The following is a 21,001-nucleotide window of genomic DNA, read 5'->3' on the forward strand; positions in this document are numbered from 1 at the left end:
TAACAGTAATTGCTAATATTTATTCAATGCTTACCATTACAAGTATCATCTCATGTAGTTTTTACTATCTCTTAAGATAGGCATATCTGTCTTGTTTTGGAACCTGTATCTGAAAGTAACTTCTTCATATACTCCCAGCTAACATGTGGGAGACCTGGGATTCAAACCTTCAGTAATTTTAATCCAAATTTTATCATCTTTCCTATATTCCACCATGACTATAAACTAGAGTTAGTTTTTTTCTGAATTTTTCTCTTCCACAGTATTCAACACAGCTAGCCACTCCTTGGTGCCTGCAGGAAGTGTTCGTGGGATGAATGTTGAGTAACTGACCATATGGACACTGTCTTTCCAGTTTTCTTGAAGTCTCTGCGGAGCCCCTGGGTAAGACCCCATAGTGAAGGCTGCAGAATCTTCCTTCCGGCCTCAGCAGCTCTGGTTGAGTCCATGGGTGCCCACCTGGCCTCGGGCTCCCGGGAAGAGCAGAGCTGTCAGCAAGAGAGCCTGGGAGCTGAGACCCAGCAAGAAGATGCCAGCCAACTGGAGCTCTCCCCAGTGGTCCCCAGCCCTGGCTGCAGAGGGACATGGCAGCATGTGTGAGGTGAGGAGGGAGGGGTCTCCAGGGGCAGGAATTCAGTGAGGAGTTGGCCCTAATCTGTCACCAGGGCCTCAGGGCAGGGGCAGGTGGTTCACAGAAGCAGCAGATTCTGGACTCGCTGCCCCGAGACAGATCACCATCCTTCTGCTGCGTGAGCACCAAGTCACTTGTGTCCCACATTCAAAGCCCTGCGTGTTTCAGTGGAAACTGATGCAGCTGATGGAGGAAGGGTGGGATGGGAGGGTCACCCCTACAGCCTAGGTGAGGGGGAGGCAGCTCCCAGCTGATTCCAGACTCTGGAAGGTAACCTCTCACCTGTAACCCCTCATTTCCCCAGCTCTGACCATAGATCTCTTCTCCTTCCCAAAAAAGAACTAGAAAATACTCAGTCTCTGGTGCATTGTCGTTTGTTCCTTTATTTGTTCAGTTGCTACTTCCATTTACCATTGGATTTATGAGGTTTATAATCAGTATAGTAAAATGAACACATATGAATCTATAAAGTTAGGATCAGGGAAAATATAGACAGAGTGGACAAAGTCAACAACAGAGCACAATTAGACTGTAGCTATGCACACAATGCTGAATGAATTTTAGTAACATGGCTATTAAAATCCAACTGCAAATTTGTGTTCTTTGTGGCAGATACAGAATAAAAGAAACACAAGCAGTTAGGTGATTAAATTGTCCACAAGGACAGCATGACAGTTCCTCTGTGGTAGAAACTTCCTGGTATGGGGTTTTCAAAAGGTTTTTGATAGATATTCATATAAATTGATAGAGGGGACTCTGTTCATAATTATGCTGTGACAACTTGTACATATAGTCAGCCTAATAATAGAGAAACGATGTCACTTATAGCAACCCCATCTTTTTTTTTACTTTTTTAAAAAAATTTAAAGTTTATTTTTGGCTGCATTTGGTCTTCATTGCTGCGTGCGGGCTTTCTCGAGCAGGGGCTACTCTTTGTTGCGGTGCACTGGCTTCTCATTGCGGTGGCTTCTCTTGCTGAGGAGCATGGGCTCTAGGCACGCGGGCTTCAGTAGTTGCAGCACATGGGCTCAGTAGTTGCAGTGCACGGGCTCAGTAGCTGTGGCTCGTGGGCTCTAAAGCACAGGCTCAGTAGTTGTTGCGCACGGGCTTAGTTGCTCCACGGCATGTGGGATCTTTCTGGACCAGGGCTCAAACCCATGTCCCCTACATTGGCAGGCGGATTCTTAACCACTGTGCCACCAGGTAAGTCCTTTACTTTTTTATATTGAAGTATAGTTGATTTACAATGTTGTGTTAATTTCTGCTGTACAGAAAAGTGATTCAGTTATATATATATATGGTTTATCACAGGATATTGAATATAGTTCCCTGTTATAGCAACCCCATCTTGCATGTAGTACTGTGTGTTTTCTTTGGCTGTCTTCTAAAGCAGCCCTTGGCAAATATTTTCTGTAGGTCCCAGTAGTAAATATTTTAGGCTTTGTGGCTCATAGTCTCTGTTACAACTACTTAGCTCGGCTTTTGTAGCATGAAAACAGCCATAGTCCATATGTAAACAAATGAATGTAGCTGCCTACCCCTATTCTAGAGCATTTTTTTTCCAGAGGAAGCCAAAGCCCTACAGTCAAAGCAGATCTCAGCAAATGTATTATAACAAGAAACCAAAACTGTCTGAGGGCACACCTTTCTGATGGTCTGACATCATACAAACAGAAAAGACTAAATTATATGTATCAATGCGTGGGCTAAATGCACTTCAGTAATACTCTGTAATAATTTTTCTTGGTCAGCCTTTTGACACTGCTTGAGGAACAGACAGGTCAAAATTATAAGTGGCATTAGTCATATACAACATTTTCAGTCCAGTTTTTTCCTGTGGTCATTTCCTCCCTTTTTCTTAGAAATTATCTTTTAATTTTTGGCATTACAGAACTTATCCACGCGTACTGCATAATATTCAAGCTATTCAGAAATGCAAAAAATAGTATAATAAACCCCTTGTACCCATCGCCCATGTACAACAACTATCAACAGTTATGAACATATGACTAATCTTGTTTTATCTACTACTGAAGGATTATTTGAAAGCAAATCACTGAAATCATATATTTTGTCCTTACTTCCTTTAGTATGTATCTCTGTTTAACTGCAATACCATTAACATACTTAAAACATTAACAATATTTTCTTAATATCATTTATTACCTACTTATTATACAAATGTCCTTTAATTGTCCCATACATGCCTTTTTAAATTGGAATTTTAATTAAAGTAATTGTGAACTCACATGCAATTATGACAAATAATACTGAGAGGTCCTGTGTATCCTTTACCAAGTACCTTAGTCCATTCAGGCTGCTATAATAGAATACCATAGACTGGGTGGCTTAAACAACAGACATTTACTTCTCACAGTTCTGGAGGCTGGGAAGTCCAAGATCAAAGTGCCAGCAGATCTGATGTCTGGTGAGAACCCACTTCTTGGTTTGCAGGTGGCCATCCTCTCACTGTATCCTCACATGGTGAAGATCGGAGAGTGAGAGCTAGTTCTCATGTCTCTTCTTATAAGGGCACTAAACCCATTCATGAGGGCTCCACTCTCATGACATAATTACCTCCCAAAGGCCCCACATCGCACTACTGTCACCTTGGGGGTAAGGATTTCAACCTATGAAATCTGTGGGGGACACAGACATTTAGTTCATAGCACCCAGTTTCCCCCAGTGGTAAGATCTTGCAAAAATATGATCACAATCAGGATATTGACATTGATACAGTACACTGATCTTATTCTGATTTTCCCAGTTTTACTTGTATTCATTTGTGTGTGTGTGTTTAGTTTCATACAATTTTATCACAGTTAGAGGTTTGAATGAAGGTAGAGAACACTTCTATCACAGGGATCCTTGGTGTTGCAGTTTACAACCACACCTACCTCCCCCTCCTATACCTTTCCCTAACCCCTGGCAACTACTAACCTGGTCTCCATTTCCAAAATTTTGTCATTTCATAAATGTATTAGGAGGTGGGGCTTCCTGAAGAGAGGAGAGAGATGGGTGTCTGGAAAAAATATTGGCTGAAATATTTCCACATAAGATAAAAAAATATATACCCAAAGATACAACAATCAACAAATCCTAAGCACAACAACATGAGAAAACTGCTTAAGACACATCATAATCAAGTTGCTCAAAACCACTGGTGAAGAGAAAATTCTAGAGAAAAAAAGAAAATGCACAGGAACAAAGATAAGGACGAAAGCAGTTTTCTTGTCAGTAACAAGCCAGGAAACAGTGGAGCAAGGAAACAGTGGAGCAAGAACTTTACTGAAATTAACAACAACAAACCAGCAACCTAGAATTATCTACCTGCAAAATTATTTTTTTAATGAAGACAAAATAAAAACATTTTCAGACATACAAAAGTTTCAAGAATTCATCATCAGCTGACCTGCACTACAAAAAATGTTAAAGGAGGTCCTTCAAGCAGAAGGCAAATGATAGCAGATGGAAATCTACATCTACACAAAGGAATGAAGAGCACCAGAAATGGTAACTACATGGGTAAATATAAATACTTTTCTTATTATTTGAGTCTCTTTAAAAGATAATCAACTGTTTAAAATTAAAATAACAATGAATCATGCCATTTATAATATATGCAAATTGAAATATATAACAACAATAGCACAAAACTTAGGAGGGTACATTGAAGTATGTTGTAAAGGTTCTTGAATTATACATAAAGTGCTATAATATCACTTGAAGGTAGACTGTAATAAGTTAATGATATTAATACTATAAATTCTAAAGCAACAACTAAAATAAAATGAGAAAGTATTAAAGCTCTTAAACCCAACGAGGAATATAAAATGGAATAATAAAAAATACTTAATTCAAAATAAGACAGAAATAAAGGAAAAAGGGAAAAGAGAACAGATAGAACAAATAGAAAACAAATAGCCATATGGTACATTTAAACACAACCACATCTATAATCATATTATATGTAAATGGCAAATAGAGATTTTTCAATTGGATAAAAAAGCAAGACGCAACTATATGTTCTGTGCAAGAAATCCACTTTAAATATAAAGACAAAAATAGATTAAAAGTAAATGGATGGCAAAACATGTACCATGCTAACACTAATCCAAAGAATTCATACATGCACCCCAATATTCATCGCAGCACTATTTACAATAGCCAGGACATGGAAGCAAACTTAATGTCCATCAACAGAGGAATGAATAAAGATGTGGTACATATATACAATGGAATATTACTCAGCCATGAAAAAGAACAAAATAATGCCATTTGCAGCAACATGGATGAACCTAGAGATTGTCATAATGAGTGAAGTAAGTCAGACAGAGAAAGACAAATACCATATGATATCACTTATATGTGGAATCTAAAAAAATGGTACAAATGAACTTATTTACAAAACAGAAATAGAGTCATAGATGTAGAAAACAAACTTATGGTTATCGGGGGGAAGGGGAGAGGGATAAATTGGGAGATTGGGATTGACATAAACACGCTACTATATATAAAATAGATAACTGATAAGAGCCGACTGCACAGGGAACTCTACTCAATACTCTGTAATGACCTATATGGGAAAACAATCTAAAAAAAGAGTGGTATATGTATAACTGATTCACTTTGCTGTACACCTGAAACTAACATAACATTGTAAATCAGCTATACTCCAATAAAAAGGTTTTTTAAACATCTTTATTGGAGTATAATTGCTTTACAATGGTGTGTTAGTTGTTGCTTTATAACAAAGTGTATCAGTTATACATATACATATGTCCCCATATCTCTTCCCTCTTGAGTCTCCCTCCCTCCCTCCCACCCTCCCTATCCTACCCCTCTAGGTGGTCACAAAGCACCAAGCTGATCTCCCTGTGCTATACGGCTGCTTCCCACTAGCTATCTGTTTTACGTTTGGTAGTGTATATATGTCCATGCCACTCTCTCACTTTGTCCCAGCTTACCCTTCCCCCTCCCCATATCCTCAAGCCCATTCTCTAGTAGGTCTGCATCTTTATTCCCATCTTGCCCCTAGGTTCTTCATGACCATTTTTTTTCCATTAGATTCCATATATATGTGTGAGCATATAGTATTTGTTTTTCTCTTTCTGACTTACTTCACTCTGAATGACAGTCTCTAGGTCCATCCACCTCACTACAAATAACTCAGTTTCATTCCTTTTTATGGCTGAGTAATATTCCACTGTATATATGTGCCACATCTTCTTTATCCATTCATCTGTTGATAAATAAGTTCATTTGTACCATTTTTTTAGATTCCACATATAAGTGATATCATATGGTATTTGTCTTTCTCTGTCTGACTTACTTCACTCATTATGACAATCTCTAGGTTCATCCATGTTGCTGCAAATGGCATTATTTTGTTCTTTTTTATGGCTGAGTAATATTCCATTGTATATATGTACCACATCTTTATTCATTCCTCTGTTGATGGACATTAAGTTTGCTTCCATGTCCTGACTATTGTAAATAGTGCTGCAATGAACATTTTGGTACATGACTCTTTTTGAATTATAGTTTTCTCAGGGTATATGCCCAGTAGTGGGATTGCTGGGTCGTATGGTAGTTCTATTTTTAGTTTTTTAAGGAGCTCCATACTGTTCTCCATAGTGGCTGTATCAACTTACATTCCCACCAACAGTGCAAGAGGGTTCCCTTTTCTCCACACCCTCGCCAGCATTTATTGTTTGTAGATTTTATTTTATTTTGCGGTATGCAGGCCTCTCACTGTTGTGGCCTCTCCCATTGCGGAACACAGGCTCCGGACGCGCAGGCTCAGCAGCCATGGCTCATGGGCCCAGCCACTCCGCGGCATGTGGGATCTTCCCGGACCGGGGCATGAACCCGTGTCCCCTGCATCAGCAGGCGGACTCTCAACCACTGCGCCACCAGGGAAGCCCTGTTTGTAGATTTTTTGATGATGACCATTCTGACCAGTGTGAGATGATATCTCATTGTAGTTTTGATTTGCATTTCTCTAATGATTAATGATGTTGAGCATTCTTTCATGTGTTTGTTGCCAATCTGTATATCTTCTTTGGAGAAATGTCTATTTAGGTCTTCTGCCCATTTTTGGACTGGGTTGTTTGTTTTTTTGATATTGAGCTGCATGAGCTGCTTGTAAATTTTGGAGATTAATCCTTTGTCAGTTGCTTCATTTGCAAATATTTTCTCCCACTCTGAGGGTTGTCTTTTCATCTTGTTTATGGTTTCCTTTGCTGTGCAAAAGCTTTGAAGTTTCATTAGGTCCCACTTGTTTATCTTTATTTTTATTTCCATTTCTCTAGGAGGTGGGTCAAAGAGGATCTTGCTGTGATTTATGTCATAGAGGGTTCTGCCTATGTTTTCCTCTAAGAAATTTATAGTGTCTGGCCTTACATTTAGGTCTTTAATCCATTTTGAGTTTATTTTTGTGTATGGTGTTAGGGAGTATTCTAATTTCATTCTTTTACATGTAGCTGTCCAGTTTTCCCAGCACCACTTATTGAAGAGGCTTTCTTTTTTCCACTGTATATTCTTGCCTCCTTTATCAAAGATTAGGTGGCCCTATATGTGCGTGGGTTTATCTCTGGGCTTTCTATCCTGTTCCATTGAGCTATCTTTCTGTTTTTGTGCCAGTACCATACTGTCTTGATTACTGTAGCTTTGTAGTATAGTCTGAAATCAGGGAGCCTGATTCCTCCAGCTCCACTTTTCGTTCTCAAGATTGCTTTGACTATTCGGGGTCTTTTGTGTTTCCATACAAATTGTGAAATTTTTTGTTCTAGTTCTGTGAAAAATGCCAGTGGTAGTTTGATAGGGATTGCATTCAATCTGTAGATTGCTTTGGGTAGTAGAGTCATTTTCACAATGTTGATTCTTTTTTTTTAATTTAAAAATTCTTTATTACTAAAATATGCTAACCAAAATTTGACAATGCAGGTTTGCCACAAATCTTCAATTTGTTAAAAACAAACAAACAAAAAATGCAATATCTCCAAAGTATAGTAAAGTGCAATAAAATGAAGTATGCCTGTCACCCAATATCTGGAGAAAAATAGGTGCCTACAGGGAGAAAAAAGGCCATCATTTGCTTACCTGGTACAGATACTACCATATGCCATTTAAGCTAGTAAGAAGATTCAGCTAGAAATACTTAACAAATTTTTAAAGTTTATGTGTGGGTCACTGTTCTAGTGTGAAGTCCCTGATGCCTATAGGCATGCGGTGTTCCAAGCTTTCATAGGCTTTTCCTCCAGGAAACTCACCTGTTAACTGGGAAAATCCTAAAAGAATTTTTACCATGGTGCTGGCTGGAGGAGAACAGCATTCTGCTTTCAAAATTCTATCCAGACATATCACCACACAATGTTGATTCTTCCAATTCAAGTGTGATGTGGCTGCTTCCCACTAGCTATCTATTTTACATTTTGTAGTGTATATATGTCCATGCCACTCTCTCACTTTGTCCCAGCTTACCCTTCCCCCTCCCCATATCCTCAAGTCCATTCTCTAGTAGGTCTCCGTCTTTATTCCCGTCTTGCCTCTAGGTTCCTCACGACCATTTTTTTGTTTGTTTTTTAGATTCCATATATATGTGTTAGCATATGGCATTTGTTTTTCTCTTTCTGACTTACTTCACTCTGTATGACAGACTCTAGGTCCACCCACCTCACTACAAATAACTCAATTTCATTTCTTTTTATGGCTGAGTAATATTCCATTGTATATATGTGCCACATCTTCTTTATCCATTCATCTGTCGATGGACACTTAGGTTGCTTCCATGTCCTAGCTATTGTAAACAGAGCTGCAATGAACATTGTGGTACATGACCCTGTTTGAATTATGGTTTTCTCAGGGTATATGCCCAGTAGTGGGATTGCTGGGTCGTATGGTAGTTCTATTTGTAGTTTTTTAAGGACCCTCCATACTGTTCTCCATAGTGGCTGTCTCAATTTACATTCCCACCAACAGTGCAAGAGGGTTCCCTTTTCTCCACACCCTCTCCAGCATTTATTGTTTGTAGATTTTTTGATGGTGGCCATTCTGACTGGTGTGAGACAAAATTCAACACCCATTTATGATAAAAACCCTCCAGAAAGTAGGCATAGAGGGAACTTACCTCAACATAATAAAGGTCGTATATGACAAACCCACAGCCAACATCGTTCTCAATGGTGAAAAACTGAAACCATTTCCACTAAGATCAGGAACAAGACAAGGTTGCCCACTCTCACCACTATTATTCAACATAGTTTTGGAAGTTTTAGCCACAGCAATCAGAGAAGAAAAAGAAATAAAAGGAATCCAAATCGGAAAAGAAGTAAAGCTGTCACTGTTTGCAGATGACATGATACTATACATAGAGAATCCTAAAGATGCTACCAGAAAACTACTACAGCTAATCAATGAATTTGGTAAAGTAGCAGGATACAAAATTAATGCACAGAAATCTCTTGCATTCCTATACACTAATGATGAAAAATCTGAAAGTGAAATTAACAGAACACTCCCATTTACCATTGCAACAAAAAGAATAAAATATCTAGGAATAAATCTACCTAAGGAGACAAAAGACCTGTATGCAGGGAGATCAGCTCGGTGCTTTGTGACCACCTAGAGGGGTGGTTTTATAGTTTTGTCTGGGTATATGCCCACGAGTGGGATTATAGTTTTGTCTGGGTATATGCCCACGAGTGGGATCGCTGGATCATATGGCAACTCTATTTTTAGTTTTTTGAACAACCTCCATATTGTTCTCCATAGTGGCTGTACCAAGTTACATTCCCACCAACAGGGTAGGAGGGTTCCCTTTTCTCCACACCCTCTTCAGCATTTGTTATTTGTAGACTTTTTAATGATGGCCATTCTGACCAGTGTGAGATGGTACCTCACTGTAGTTTTAATTTGCATTTATCTAATAATTTATTACTATATTTAATTTGAATTTTAAAATATTCTCAGATTTGGCCAGTGGGAGTCACTTGCAGCTGGAATGTTATGTCCTTTTGACATGTCCCATGATTCCTTGAGCACATCCTGACCTTCTGGTACAACAAAATGTTCAGGTTCATCCAGTACTTTTCTCACCCCAGCCCAGAATAACCCACATCTCCTAGTTAATAATTTTTTAATGAGTTTTAATCCTGGTATATAACATAGTATGGCTACTACTAAATACCTAATATTATATAATATTTTATAGGAGAAAGAAATATAATTGAAATTTCTGCAATTCACTGTGTTCATGCAGTAAAAGTTATTCTTTACTAAAAATGAGAACTACATTGACAGATGAATGGATAAAGAAGATGTGGTACAAATATGCAATGGAACACTACTCAGCCATGAAAAAGAATGAAATAATGTCATTTGCAGCAAAATGGATGCAACTAGAGATTATCATACTAAGTGAAGTGAGTCTGAAAGAAAAAGACAAATACCATATGGTGTCACTTATATGTGGAATCTAAAATATGACACAAATGAACCTATCTGTGAAACAAACAGAATCATGGACACAGAGAACAGACTGGTAGTTGCCAAGGGGGAGGGGGCTGGGGAGGGATGGAGTGGGAGGTTGGGGTTAGCAGATGTAAGCTTTTATATATAGAATGGATAAACAACAAGGTCCTACTGTATAGCACAGAGACCTATATTCAATATCCTATGATAAACCATAATGGAAAAGAATACTTTTTAAAGAATGTATATATATGTATAACTGAATCACTTTGCTGTACAGCAGAAAGTAACACAACATTGTAAATCAACTATACTTCAATTTTAAAAATATTGATAAAAATGAGGACTAAACAACCCTCTTAAGTCCTCCCGCTATTTTGAGAACTGCCAGAAACACCTTTCCTGGGCCGTTGAGTACCGAGTAGCAAATGTTATGTGAGGAACTGGGAAGGGAGAAATATATTATACACACACCCCTTGTCCTGTAGCAACCCTGAAATGTGAAAAACAAATACAGGTAGGTAGGAAAGGTAAGTTCTCCATGAGGGAATAAGTTTACCCGCCAGTGTTGGAGAAGCTTAAATTGGATGATAAGGCATGTGATACAAAGTGCAAAGGTATGGAAGTGAAAAAGAAAAACTATTTGATGTCAAATAGCTCTATGTAGAAGAAGAAGGGTCTATGTGACATTCAGGGAAGCAAAATGAATTTAAAATCTGAGGACAAATGCTGGACTCCATCATAGAAAAAGTAAGAATTTTTTCCTTGATCTAATGGATCACCATGGAGGGATTATATATGCAGGGAAGATATATTAACTAACTTTTGTATCTTGAAAGAATTATAGTCCCTATTGCAATTGTATTTTATATTTCAGGATAACATATTTTAAGTAGAGATTTTTAAAAACAACATTAAAAGAGGAACTGACCACAGAGTCTTTGCACAGAACTTTAAGCCCAGACTGAAAATGGCATATTCTATTACCAATGTTTTTAAATATTTAAAAATTTTTCCAGTTTCATTGAGGAATGGTTGACAAATTAAAAATTATATATACTTAAGGTATACAATATGGTAAGGTTGGTTTTTTTTTTTTTTTTTTTTTTTTTTTTGCGGTACGCGGGCCTCTCACTGCTGCGGCCTCTCCCGCTGCGGAGCACAGGCTCCAGACGCACAGGCCTAGTGGCCATGGCTCACAGGCCCAGCCGCTCCACGGCACGTGGGATCTTCCCGGACCGAGGCACGAGCCCGTGTCCCCTGCATCGGCAGGCAGACTCTCAACCACTGTGCCACCAGGGAAGCCCCCAATATGGTGTTTTGATATAAATATATTCTTTTAACTTTGACCTACCTAAGGCCCAAGTAGTGTCAAAAGCCCCAGAGGAAAGTTAAAAATGTAGGATGGTTTGCACCTGTATGAAATGAAATCATCAGTGAGGTGTGCACATGAAGAACCCTATCCACTGTGTTCTGCTTGGGCCCTACGCCCTCGGCTTCTTTTAGATGGTTCTCAACCAGCAGTTCTCAAACTTGAGCATGCATCAGAATCACCCAGAGGGCTTGTCAACACACAGACTACTAAACCTCATAACCAAAAGTCTGGTGTAGGACCCGAGAATTTGCATTTCTGCCAATCTATCAAATGATCCTGCTGGTGGTGGTCCAAGAAACATACTGTGAGAACCATTGTTCTAGAAGATGGCTGTGGCAAACCCTATCATCATACACTTATGACAAGATTACTGCTGACGACACTCGTCTTTTTCATTAGGCTGACCCTCTGTCCAGTTTACACCTGTTGTTCCAGCATAATTACTAATGATGCCCCTTCCCATTCTAAAGTGTCCTGATTTGGATGATAAAGTATAAGGTTACCTCACCCATACTCCATAATGAGATCAAATTTGTTTTTGAAATTCAATTATCAGGAAACCTTTACCCTGGAAGAATTGTCACATTTTCTCCCTGTGGCCAATGTAAATCTTACAAACGACTGCATTTCCTTTCCAGCTATGTCTGATAGGAAGATAAGAAACAAACTTCTAGCTCAAATTTAATTACTCTGCAGGACCATCAGGCCCAAATGCCTATAGTCCAGATAGATTCTAGTGCTGACTTTTTTCGTTCTGTCTATATCTTCTCTGACCTAAATTTATAGAGTCATACCTGGACATTTTACTACAGGGATTCTTTAATGCCCCCTAAAAACACTGGAAAAGCAATGGGTGCAACAAACAAATACATGAATTAATCTATTAAATTAAAAACTTGGTTATTAAAAACTTGGTTATTTCCTGCTGTTCCTGGGAAGGGGCTTGGGTCTGTGAAGTCAAAGTTGCAGAGGGGATGATGTGCAGGTACATTGCAGAGATCAGATTCACCAGCCCGGAAACACCCACACTTCAGCTGGGGGCCGCACCCTGTGGGAGACCCAGGGGGCACCACATTTCTGTGGCCACAAGCTGTGTATCTGTGACTGATATGATTGTGTGACACTTGGAAAAGGCAGGTTTCTCATTGGGACCAAGTGTACAACTATCGCCTCCTAAGTCGTTTAATATCTGTCCTTGCACCCTGATCCAAGATTTCAATTTCTAGAAAACAATCATGTATGTGCATGAAGATTTAAATGCAGGAATTTCACTACTGTGATGTTAATAGTCAAAACCAAAACTATCCTTCATAAATGTTAACTAACAGTATATTGGTTATAAAAATTATGATATATTCAAAGACTCAATATTATGCAGCTATTAAAATTGTATGCAAAAATATTTCCTGACGTGGAAAAATACTTAAGTTAGAATACAGAGCAAAGAGAGAAGGTAACCAAACAATTCTAGTTTTCATTTAAATTAAATGTGCATGTATGAATATACTAAACACTCATGAACATAAACACCAAAGCTCAGAGCCAGAAAAAATATCTGAAAGCAAAAAAATCAAAATGTGGGGCTTCCCTGGTGGCGCAGTGGTTGAGAGTCCGCCTGCCGATGCAGGGGACACGGGTTCGTGCCCCGGTCCCGGAAGATCCCTTATGCCGCGGAGCAGCTGGGCCCGTGAGCCATGGCCGCTGAGCCTGCGCGTCCGGAGCCTGTGCTCTGCAACGGGAGAGGCCACAACAGTGAGAGGCCCGCGTACCGCAAAAAAAATCAAAGTGTTAATAGAATTTAGTTAGGAGATAACAGAGGTCATTTAAATTTTATTCTTTCTACTTATTTGTAGTGTATAACTTGCTTTATAGTTACAAATATAACTGTATAATAAACAAAACTAAAATAATAGAGTTTTGTCATATATACTCTCTTACTGACCACATGACCCTGAGCCCCTGTGAAAATGAGCCTGTCCCCAGAGGTGACAACATCCACAGGAAGGAGGGAACTGTGGGCCAAGGTCTGGTTCCCTCATCGTCTGCCTCTGTTTACGGACTCTCAAGGGGAACATTTTTTTTTAAGTCTTACCGCTTGGCATGCAGGATCTTAGTTTCCTGACAAGGGATTGAACCTGTGCCCCCTGCAATGGAAGCTCAGAGTGTTAACCACTGGACCACCAGGGAAATCCCTTGAGGGGAACTTTTAGTGGGAAACTTGGTCTTGGCTATTGTGTGGTGAGGGTGGAAGGCACAGTCAGGAGACCAGGTTCCAGTCCACTGCTGTCACTCACAATCCCAGAGGCCTGGGCAAGTCATGTACCTTCTCAGGCCACTTTACTCATCTTTGAGAGGAGGAGGAAGCAGAGGGGCCCTAGAGACTGTGGTCACCCTACTACCCTGCCATTCTCTAAGTTCCAAAGAAAAGGGATTTTTCTGCCCTAGATCAGGATAGAGGAGAAATCACCAAGTCCCCAAGGATCAGGGGAAAGCAGGCTCTGGTAGGGATCAGCTGAGTGTATGCACAGAGCCAGTGAGTACTGAAGAGCCTGTGCTGGGCGTCAGGGGGGAGCTTCTCCCTGGCTGGAGCCGGTGGTCACCCCCACCCACACCTCGCTCGCAGACACCCTGCAGGGAGCTGCCTCCCCCTCCTCTAGGCTGTGGGGTTGACCCTCTCATCCCACCTTTCCTCCATCGGCTGCATCACATTTTCCACTGAAACAGGAAGGGCTCTGGATGTGGGACACCAGCCCCATGGTGCTCACACAGCAGGAGGATGGTGACCTGTCTCAGGGACACCAAGTCTGGAATTTGCTCCTCCTGTGACACACCTGCCCCTGTCCTGAGGCCCTGGTGATCAATATCAGGTACCTCATTTAATTTTCACTGCAACCTTGCGAGCTACCTGACAGTGATTATCCTTAGGACCACTTGACAATAGAAGCAGCTGAAGCACAATGAGGCTAAGTTGGTTATCCCAAGGTCACACTGCTAGCAAATAGAATGACCAGGAAATACTTAAGCCGAGGTCAGATGACTCCAAAGTGCCCATACTTAGCCACTCTGTGATTCTAAACCCCATACGGGGTTGACTCCCAATAAACAATATTCCTATTTCCCATTGCCTTCAAAGTGCTCAGGCTGAGGGGAGGCAACATCTTGTGTGCATAAACTGATTGCATATTTCAGTGCACATCCAGGGCAACCTACCTGTCCCTCCCTCTTCTGACAGAGATGAAAACTAAAACTCACCCTCCCCACCCACTTCTTAGACACTGGAAACCAGGTGTGCACCAGGTCCTGCACCAAGCACAGTAGGCATCACAAGCACCCCCAAATGTGCACTGTAGCCCACCCCCCAAGTAAAGCTGCACTGTCACCCATCACCACTGGAGGTTCGGAATTGGGTTTGTGGCCAGAGAGAACGGCTTAGGGGCCACCAGAGGATATTAAAATCTCTTGTTCTAAAGTTTTTAAACAAAACTCTGGATGGTGGGAGATGAGGGCAGGGCAGATCTCCTGGCCCCGCCCAGATTCAGGAAAGAAAGAGACGGGGGGTACAGGAACAGACAGAAAGAGGGGGATTTTGAGGACCACCCCACCTCAAGGAGGCGTAGACCGAGACAGGAGACTAAATGGGGAACAGAGAAGCACAGAGAAACTCTGAGATGCCCTGAGAAAGATGTTAGAGGAACAGGTGTGTGAGGAATTCGTAGAGTGTCTCCCTTGCACAGGGTGTTGAGTACAGGACCTCAGCTGAGCAGAGCTCAGCTGTCTACTCTGGAGCGTAGGTCAGTGGTGAGCGGGTCATGCTGGATTGTCTGATGAAGCATCAGGGCCAGCAGCCCTGCCCGATTCTTCATGGCTGTGCGCACCTTGTGCTCCTGCTCAACCAGCTCTTCCAGCTTGAGCAACTGTGGGGGGCAAGCATGAGAAGGGGCTTCTAGGATTCCATCCCGCCTCTCAGCCCCTAAGGGGCATACCATGTAACGTACCATGTAACGTACGTACCATGCGCACGCGCTCTAGGTCCACCTCGGCGCGTCTCAGCTTCTCCCAGCAGTAGTGGTGATTGCACAAGCGTTTGGGGAGGCAACAGAAATTATCGGTGGGCTCAAAGACGTTTTTCACTAGTGGGCAACCACACACTTCTTCATCCGGTACCTGTGGGGAAGAATGAAAGATGATGAGGTACGTGAAGGGTGGCAAATGGAGGGTGATCAGGCAGGCAGGATGCAAGGAAGAGGGGAAGAGAGGGCAGGCAGGCAGGAAGGAGAGGAATGCGGAGTGGTGACCTAGCAGGGGGGAAGAGAGGAATTCGGTGATTAGGTAAAGACGAGGGGGCCAAAGGGGGATGATCAATCATGGAGAATGGAGGAAGAAGTTAAGCAGGGATGTAGGAATGGAGGTGATCAGGCAGGAAGGACGGAAGAACAGAAAGAGGTCAAACAGGAAGGAGAGGAAGGATGGAGGGGAGGTCTGGCAGGGAGAAGTAGATGAATGAGGGTTGGTAAAGCATGGGGGAGGTGAGGAATAAGGCTGGGAGGGTGAAAGGGATGGGGGCTGATCAAACAGGGAAGAAGAAGGGATTTAGGAGATGACAAGCAGTGAGAAGGCGATTGGGGAAGTGAGGCAGGGAGAATAAGAATGGAAGGAAGTCAGCAAGTGAGAAGAGAGGAATTGAGGGTAACCATGCAGGGAGAGAGGGGGGATTGTGGGGTGGTCAGGCAGGGGCTAGGAAAAGAAGGGAGATGAGCAAGCAAGGAGAAGGGAAGAATGGGGAATGGTTATGCAGTGAGGAGCAGAGGAACGGAGGCTGGTCAGGCAGAGGGAGAGAGAAATGTTGGGCTGCGGGGTCAGGCAAGGAGATTATGAATAAATGAACAGGCAGAGAGAAAAGTAAAACTAGAAAGTGATTGGGCAGTGAGGAGGGGGATGTAGGGGAGGTCAGGAAAGGAGGAGGGGATACATAGGGATTGGTCAGGAGGTATGAAGGCAGTCAGGCAGAAGGAAGAAGGAATAGGAGGCAATCAAGCACTGGAGGACGAGAGGAAGGTGGTCAGGTAGGGAGAAGGGGAGGAATGGAGGGCGATGAGGTAGAGAAAGAAAAGTCTCACCTTGGGGTCCTTCGAGTGCTCAGGGCATAACACCTGGAGTCGCTTACAGTAGCTCTTACTCCGTGGGTCGTAAACATCACAGAAGAGCCTTGTGGCTCTGGGGACAGGTGAAAGTGAGGTGCTAAGGGTCAGGAGGCGGGTGGTCCCACCCTGAACCCTGCCCACACTTTGTCCCCAACCCCACCTACACCCTGCCGCTAATCTGCCCACCTCTGTCTCTGAGCCTACCCACATCCTGCCCTTGATCTTGCCCACCCTGCTCCTGACCTCGTCCACATCGTGCCTTTGACCCTGAGTAGCACTCACACTCACCCCTCAATGCGAGTGGGGTACATGGACGTGAAGGGCGATTTGCGCTCATACTGGGGAAAAAAGAGTACAAATGGGAGGAACTATAGACACACACTGCATACCCTCCCATGAAAAAGCCCCAAACAACACATTTGCTCCCTGTGGACCCTACACTCCTGTCTGCTCAGCCAATGTCCCCCCGTCACCAGTGGCTGATGCCCAAATCTTGGCCCCTTTACTGGGGATGGAAGAAAAGCACAAATGGGTAGAGCCATGGATGTGTGTTGTATTCTCTTCTACAACAAATACCCGGGCACCAAACCTGGCCCCCTCCTCATGGACCCCAACCAGTCAAAAACACCCTTGCCCCATCTTCCCCCAGCCAATGCTCCAACCTTGGCGAAGCAGTGCTCCATGTGGCGCAGGGCAACCTGCATTTTGATGGGTTGCCCGCAGGAGACACAGAAGATCTGCAGGTTGACGCTGTTCCTGCCACGTTTGTCACTCTGCATAGGACAGTAGAAGGGCCAGTAAAGCAGTGCAGGGTGGGGACGGCAGGGCAAGATATCAGGCACCTTTCTGCTCCACCCCACGCATTCCCACTCACCTCTTCATCTTTGCACACAGGCTGCTGCTTGCCACGCTGAATGATGGCCTCAAGTTCATGGAAATGGCACTCTATGTCCTTCAGGCGGGTGTGGGTGTCCTGCTGTTCACGGTGGATGCGCTCGAGCATTTTCTTGCCATGCTCCTCAGCAATGCAAGGGCTCTTCTGCCACTGCTGGATGCGCTTGGGCAGGATCGCATAGATGCGGCTGGACGGGGAGACAGCAAGAATGGAATGCGTATGTGGAGGCATCAAAATAAGAAGAAATGGATGAGTGACCGAATGGTGGATGTTTAGGATAATGAATGGTAGATGAGTGAATGTTGGTGAATGCGTGCTTGGATGGTGGATGGTTGGGTGGATGGCTAGACAGCTGGGTGGGTAAGTGACTGTTGAGGGTGAATGAGTGGGTTGGTGGATGGAACGTGGATGGGTGGTTCAGCGGGTCGGTGGATGTAAGGGTGGATGGATAGGTGGGTGAGTGGACGAATGGTGGAGGATACATAGGTAGCGGGGTAGATGGACTTACAGCTGGCATAGATCATGCCCTACTTTATTCCCTGTTGCTTAACCTCCAGGTGCACTCACTCAGCTGCCAGCTTCATGCCACAGTCGTCCGAGCAGTACTTGGAGCCTGGCCGGGTGGGGTGCACACAGTCAGGTCCCAGGCACTGCCGCAGTGAGGTTGGGTGCTCGGCATCTGACTGCTCTGGGTCTTCTGACTTTTCCATGAGCTTCTGCTGCTTCTCCTTCTGTGAGACAAGAGTGGTCAAAGCAGGGGCAGGGGAATCAGTGTCAGCCCCCTAACCCTGTACTACTACCTTGCATTCTGCCCCCAACCTCTGCCTCCATGCCCCCCATTCCACCATTTCTGTCACCTTCCACTCCACTTTTTTCTTCAAATTCTTCCTTTTCTTCGTATCCATTGCCTGCTTCTGCAGTGCAGAATCTAGGAATGGGAAGTCCTCAGTGTCATTCATCCAGGGCTGTAGGCTAGAAAAATGCTGACAGGTCTCCCCAATTTGTTTCTTAAATGATCTCTGGACACTCCGTGCCTCCTCTCTCTTCATTGCTGAGCCTCCCTGCCTTCAATGTCCTTATCCTTCCACGCAGGGGCCCTGCCATACACTCATCAGGCTTTGATTGTCAAGAATCTCGTATATAAAAGTCCTGGTATAAGCTTCAGTACTGAGGCAGGTCCTTTTCAGACAACAGCTGGTGTATGGCCTCCTTTACTGCCGATGGCATTGCCCCCACCTGGTACTTCTGGGACAGCTCAGACTTCTGTAGTTGAGGCAGGTGTGATCGAGTGAGCAGTTGTCAGGGGGACTATGGCAAAGTCTCTGAGAGTATCACAGTTAAGAACTGACGGGCAGACCCTCGCACCAGCTCCATTCCCCCAACCACCCTGTGTCCTAGATTCACCAGAGACCAGGGATTATAAGTAGCGCTCCTGTGCTGACGGAAGGAGGGCTCTGGGTCAGCACTAAGTGGGTGGGGATGGGCTCACCCTGCCCCAACACTCCTGGCCTCACCCTCTGGCCACTGTGGCTGGGGCCCACAGCACCTGCCTGGATACACTAGGTCTTGCCTGCCTGGGAATGACTGGCACCACCTGGCCCTGCTTGCCCACCTTATCCAGACACACTTGGCTAGTCCATCTGGCGGCATCTTGCCCAGTCGAATTCGTAAGGCCCTGCATATCCACCCAGAAAAGCTAGACTCCACCTCCTTACACTTAGAGGGCTCAGCCTGCCTTGTCCACCCTCCAGGACACACCTGCTACCCTGCTTGCCCTACACCATGGTCCCAGACAAGCCTCCTCTGCCCAGACGGCCCAGCCCCTCAGACATGCTCCGCCCACCTTTCTGTCCCGCCCACTCTGCCTAGTCTCTCCAGGCTCCACATGCCTGACTCTGCCTTCTTGGACACACTCTGTCTTGCCTTAAGGCTCCCAGCCCTGTGGGTCCCATGCGCTGCCAGGCCCTGCCCGCCTCCCAGACTCTCAGCCTCATAGACCCCTCCCCACTTCCTGTACATACTCTGTTCTGCCTTACCTCTCACATGCTGAGCCATGCCAAGCCCTGCCCCCTCCCCCACTTGCACGTGCCACGCTGTGCGCTGTCTGCCCTGACTCACTCACCTAGAATAATTTCACAATCTTTATTCTGAAAACTACTCCTACCTGAACCCAGTAACGCCTACTAAAATATATAAATATACAAATGTTTTTAAATGTTTGCGTGCATATGCACACACACGCAAATCATTACTCTCAAAGATTAAAAGAGCAAGCACACACACAAAGAATACACACGTTTTGGTTAAGACAGTTATCAACCAGAGAACACATACTAGTTTCGAGCTACAGATGCAATATTAATAAAAACTCACCCTGGCCTTAGTCTTAAAGGAAGTCTGAACACTTTCCAATGAATAAGCATCACACAGGGCACAGATAAGTTGCGTTATAAATAGAAGCCTTAACTTAGTGGCCTCTCCCATTGCGGAGCACAGGCTCCGGATGTGCAGGCCCAGCGGCCATGGCTCACGGGCCCAGCCGCTCCGTGGCATCTGGGACCCCCGTGGACCGGGGCCCGAACCCGTGTCCCCTGCATCGGCAGGCGGACTCTCAACCACTGCGCCACCAGGGAAGACCAAGCCTTAACTTTTGAAAATTGAAAAGGCATTTCTAAACTCTGGGGAAAAAAAATAATAACAACGGAAATTAGAAAATACTTAGAACTTAACGAAAACGAAAACAATACGTACCCAACTGTGGTCTCAGCTGACAATATAAGAAGACAGAAAATAATGATCTGAGCGCTCAACTCAAATTCGAACAAGTCCCCATACTGACTCCAAAGACACCCATTATTAACCCCCAAATCCCCTTCGACGACCCCTCACCCACCCCTCCAAATCCGTCTTCAAAGCCCTCACAAGATACCTCAGCGCCCGGAAGGGGCTACACGGAGGAGAGCTTCAAGGCAGCTGAGGTAAAAACGGCAGCAAAGCAACTTCCGCTCCAGTATCGACCTTAGCGCCACCCCTTCCCGAAAGTACTGTGTTTTGCACTTGCCCCAGACCCTTAATAACGGAGCTGCTGTACAGCCCAAAGTTTGAAGCAAATGGTTACAGAGAAACCATAGTTACGTGCACGCTGTTCTGTGCGCCATGAAGGATACACTTGTTTCTTATGACGTCAGCGCCTCACTGTTTCACACATCAGAGTGATCTTTACCGCATTATTGTATGTGGCAGGAAAATTGATCCCTTTATCATTTCCAATTATTTTGAATAATTTCATATTAGTACCATTTTACTATCTGCTATTTAAATCATGAGGTAGGCAATGAGAAAAACAAAGAAAAACAAGTAAATCAGATTTTAGAAGTCGAGAAAGTAGAAAAAGATTTATGGAAAGGCAGGAAAAATAGAAAGAAAAATGTAAGAAGGTAGTAATAAGTTCATATTTGAAATTTATACTTTATTACATAATCAGC

The 21,001-nt window shown here is 43.6% G+C and overlaps 1 protein-coding gene across 1 annotated transcript; it reads right to left on the reverse strand.

Annotated features, from left to right (window-relative positions):
- Positions 1-14,877: 14,877 nt before the first annotated feature.
- Positions 14,878-20,564, reverse strand: LOC149744330 (CXXC-type zinc finger protein 1-like). The gene is made up of 8 exons (XM_089904992.1): positions 18,374-20,564; positions 18,084-18,247; positions 17,496-17,703; positions 17,284-17,394; positions 16,910-16,959; positions 16,598-16,694; positions 15,492-15,644; positions 14,878-15,394 (listed from the first exon to the last, which is right to left on the reverse strand). Exons 1-8 carry the CDS (start codon positions 18,563-18,565, stop codon positions 15,248-15,250), a joined length of 1,122 nt encoding a protein of 373 aa, XP_089761118.1. The 5' UTR covers positions 18,566-20,564; the 3' UTR covers positions 14,878-15,247.
- Positions 20,565-21,001: the final 437 nt, after the last annotated feature.

Source organism: Delphinapterus leucas, chromosome X, assembly GCF_059928025.1.
Source record: "Delphinapterus leucas isolate spDelLeu-1000000601 "Yukka" chromosome X, BTC_Dleu_Yukka2, whole genome shotgun sequence".
Classification (NCBI taxonomy): domain Eukaryota; kingdom Metazoa; phylum Chordata; class Mammalia; order Artiodactyla; family Monodontidae; genus Delphinapterus; species Delphinapterus leucas.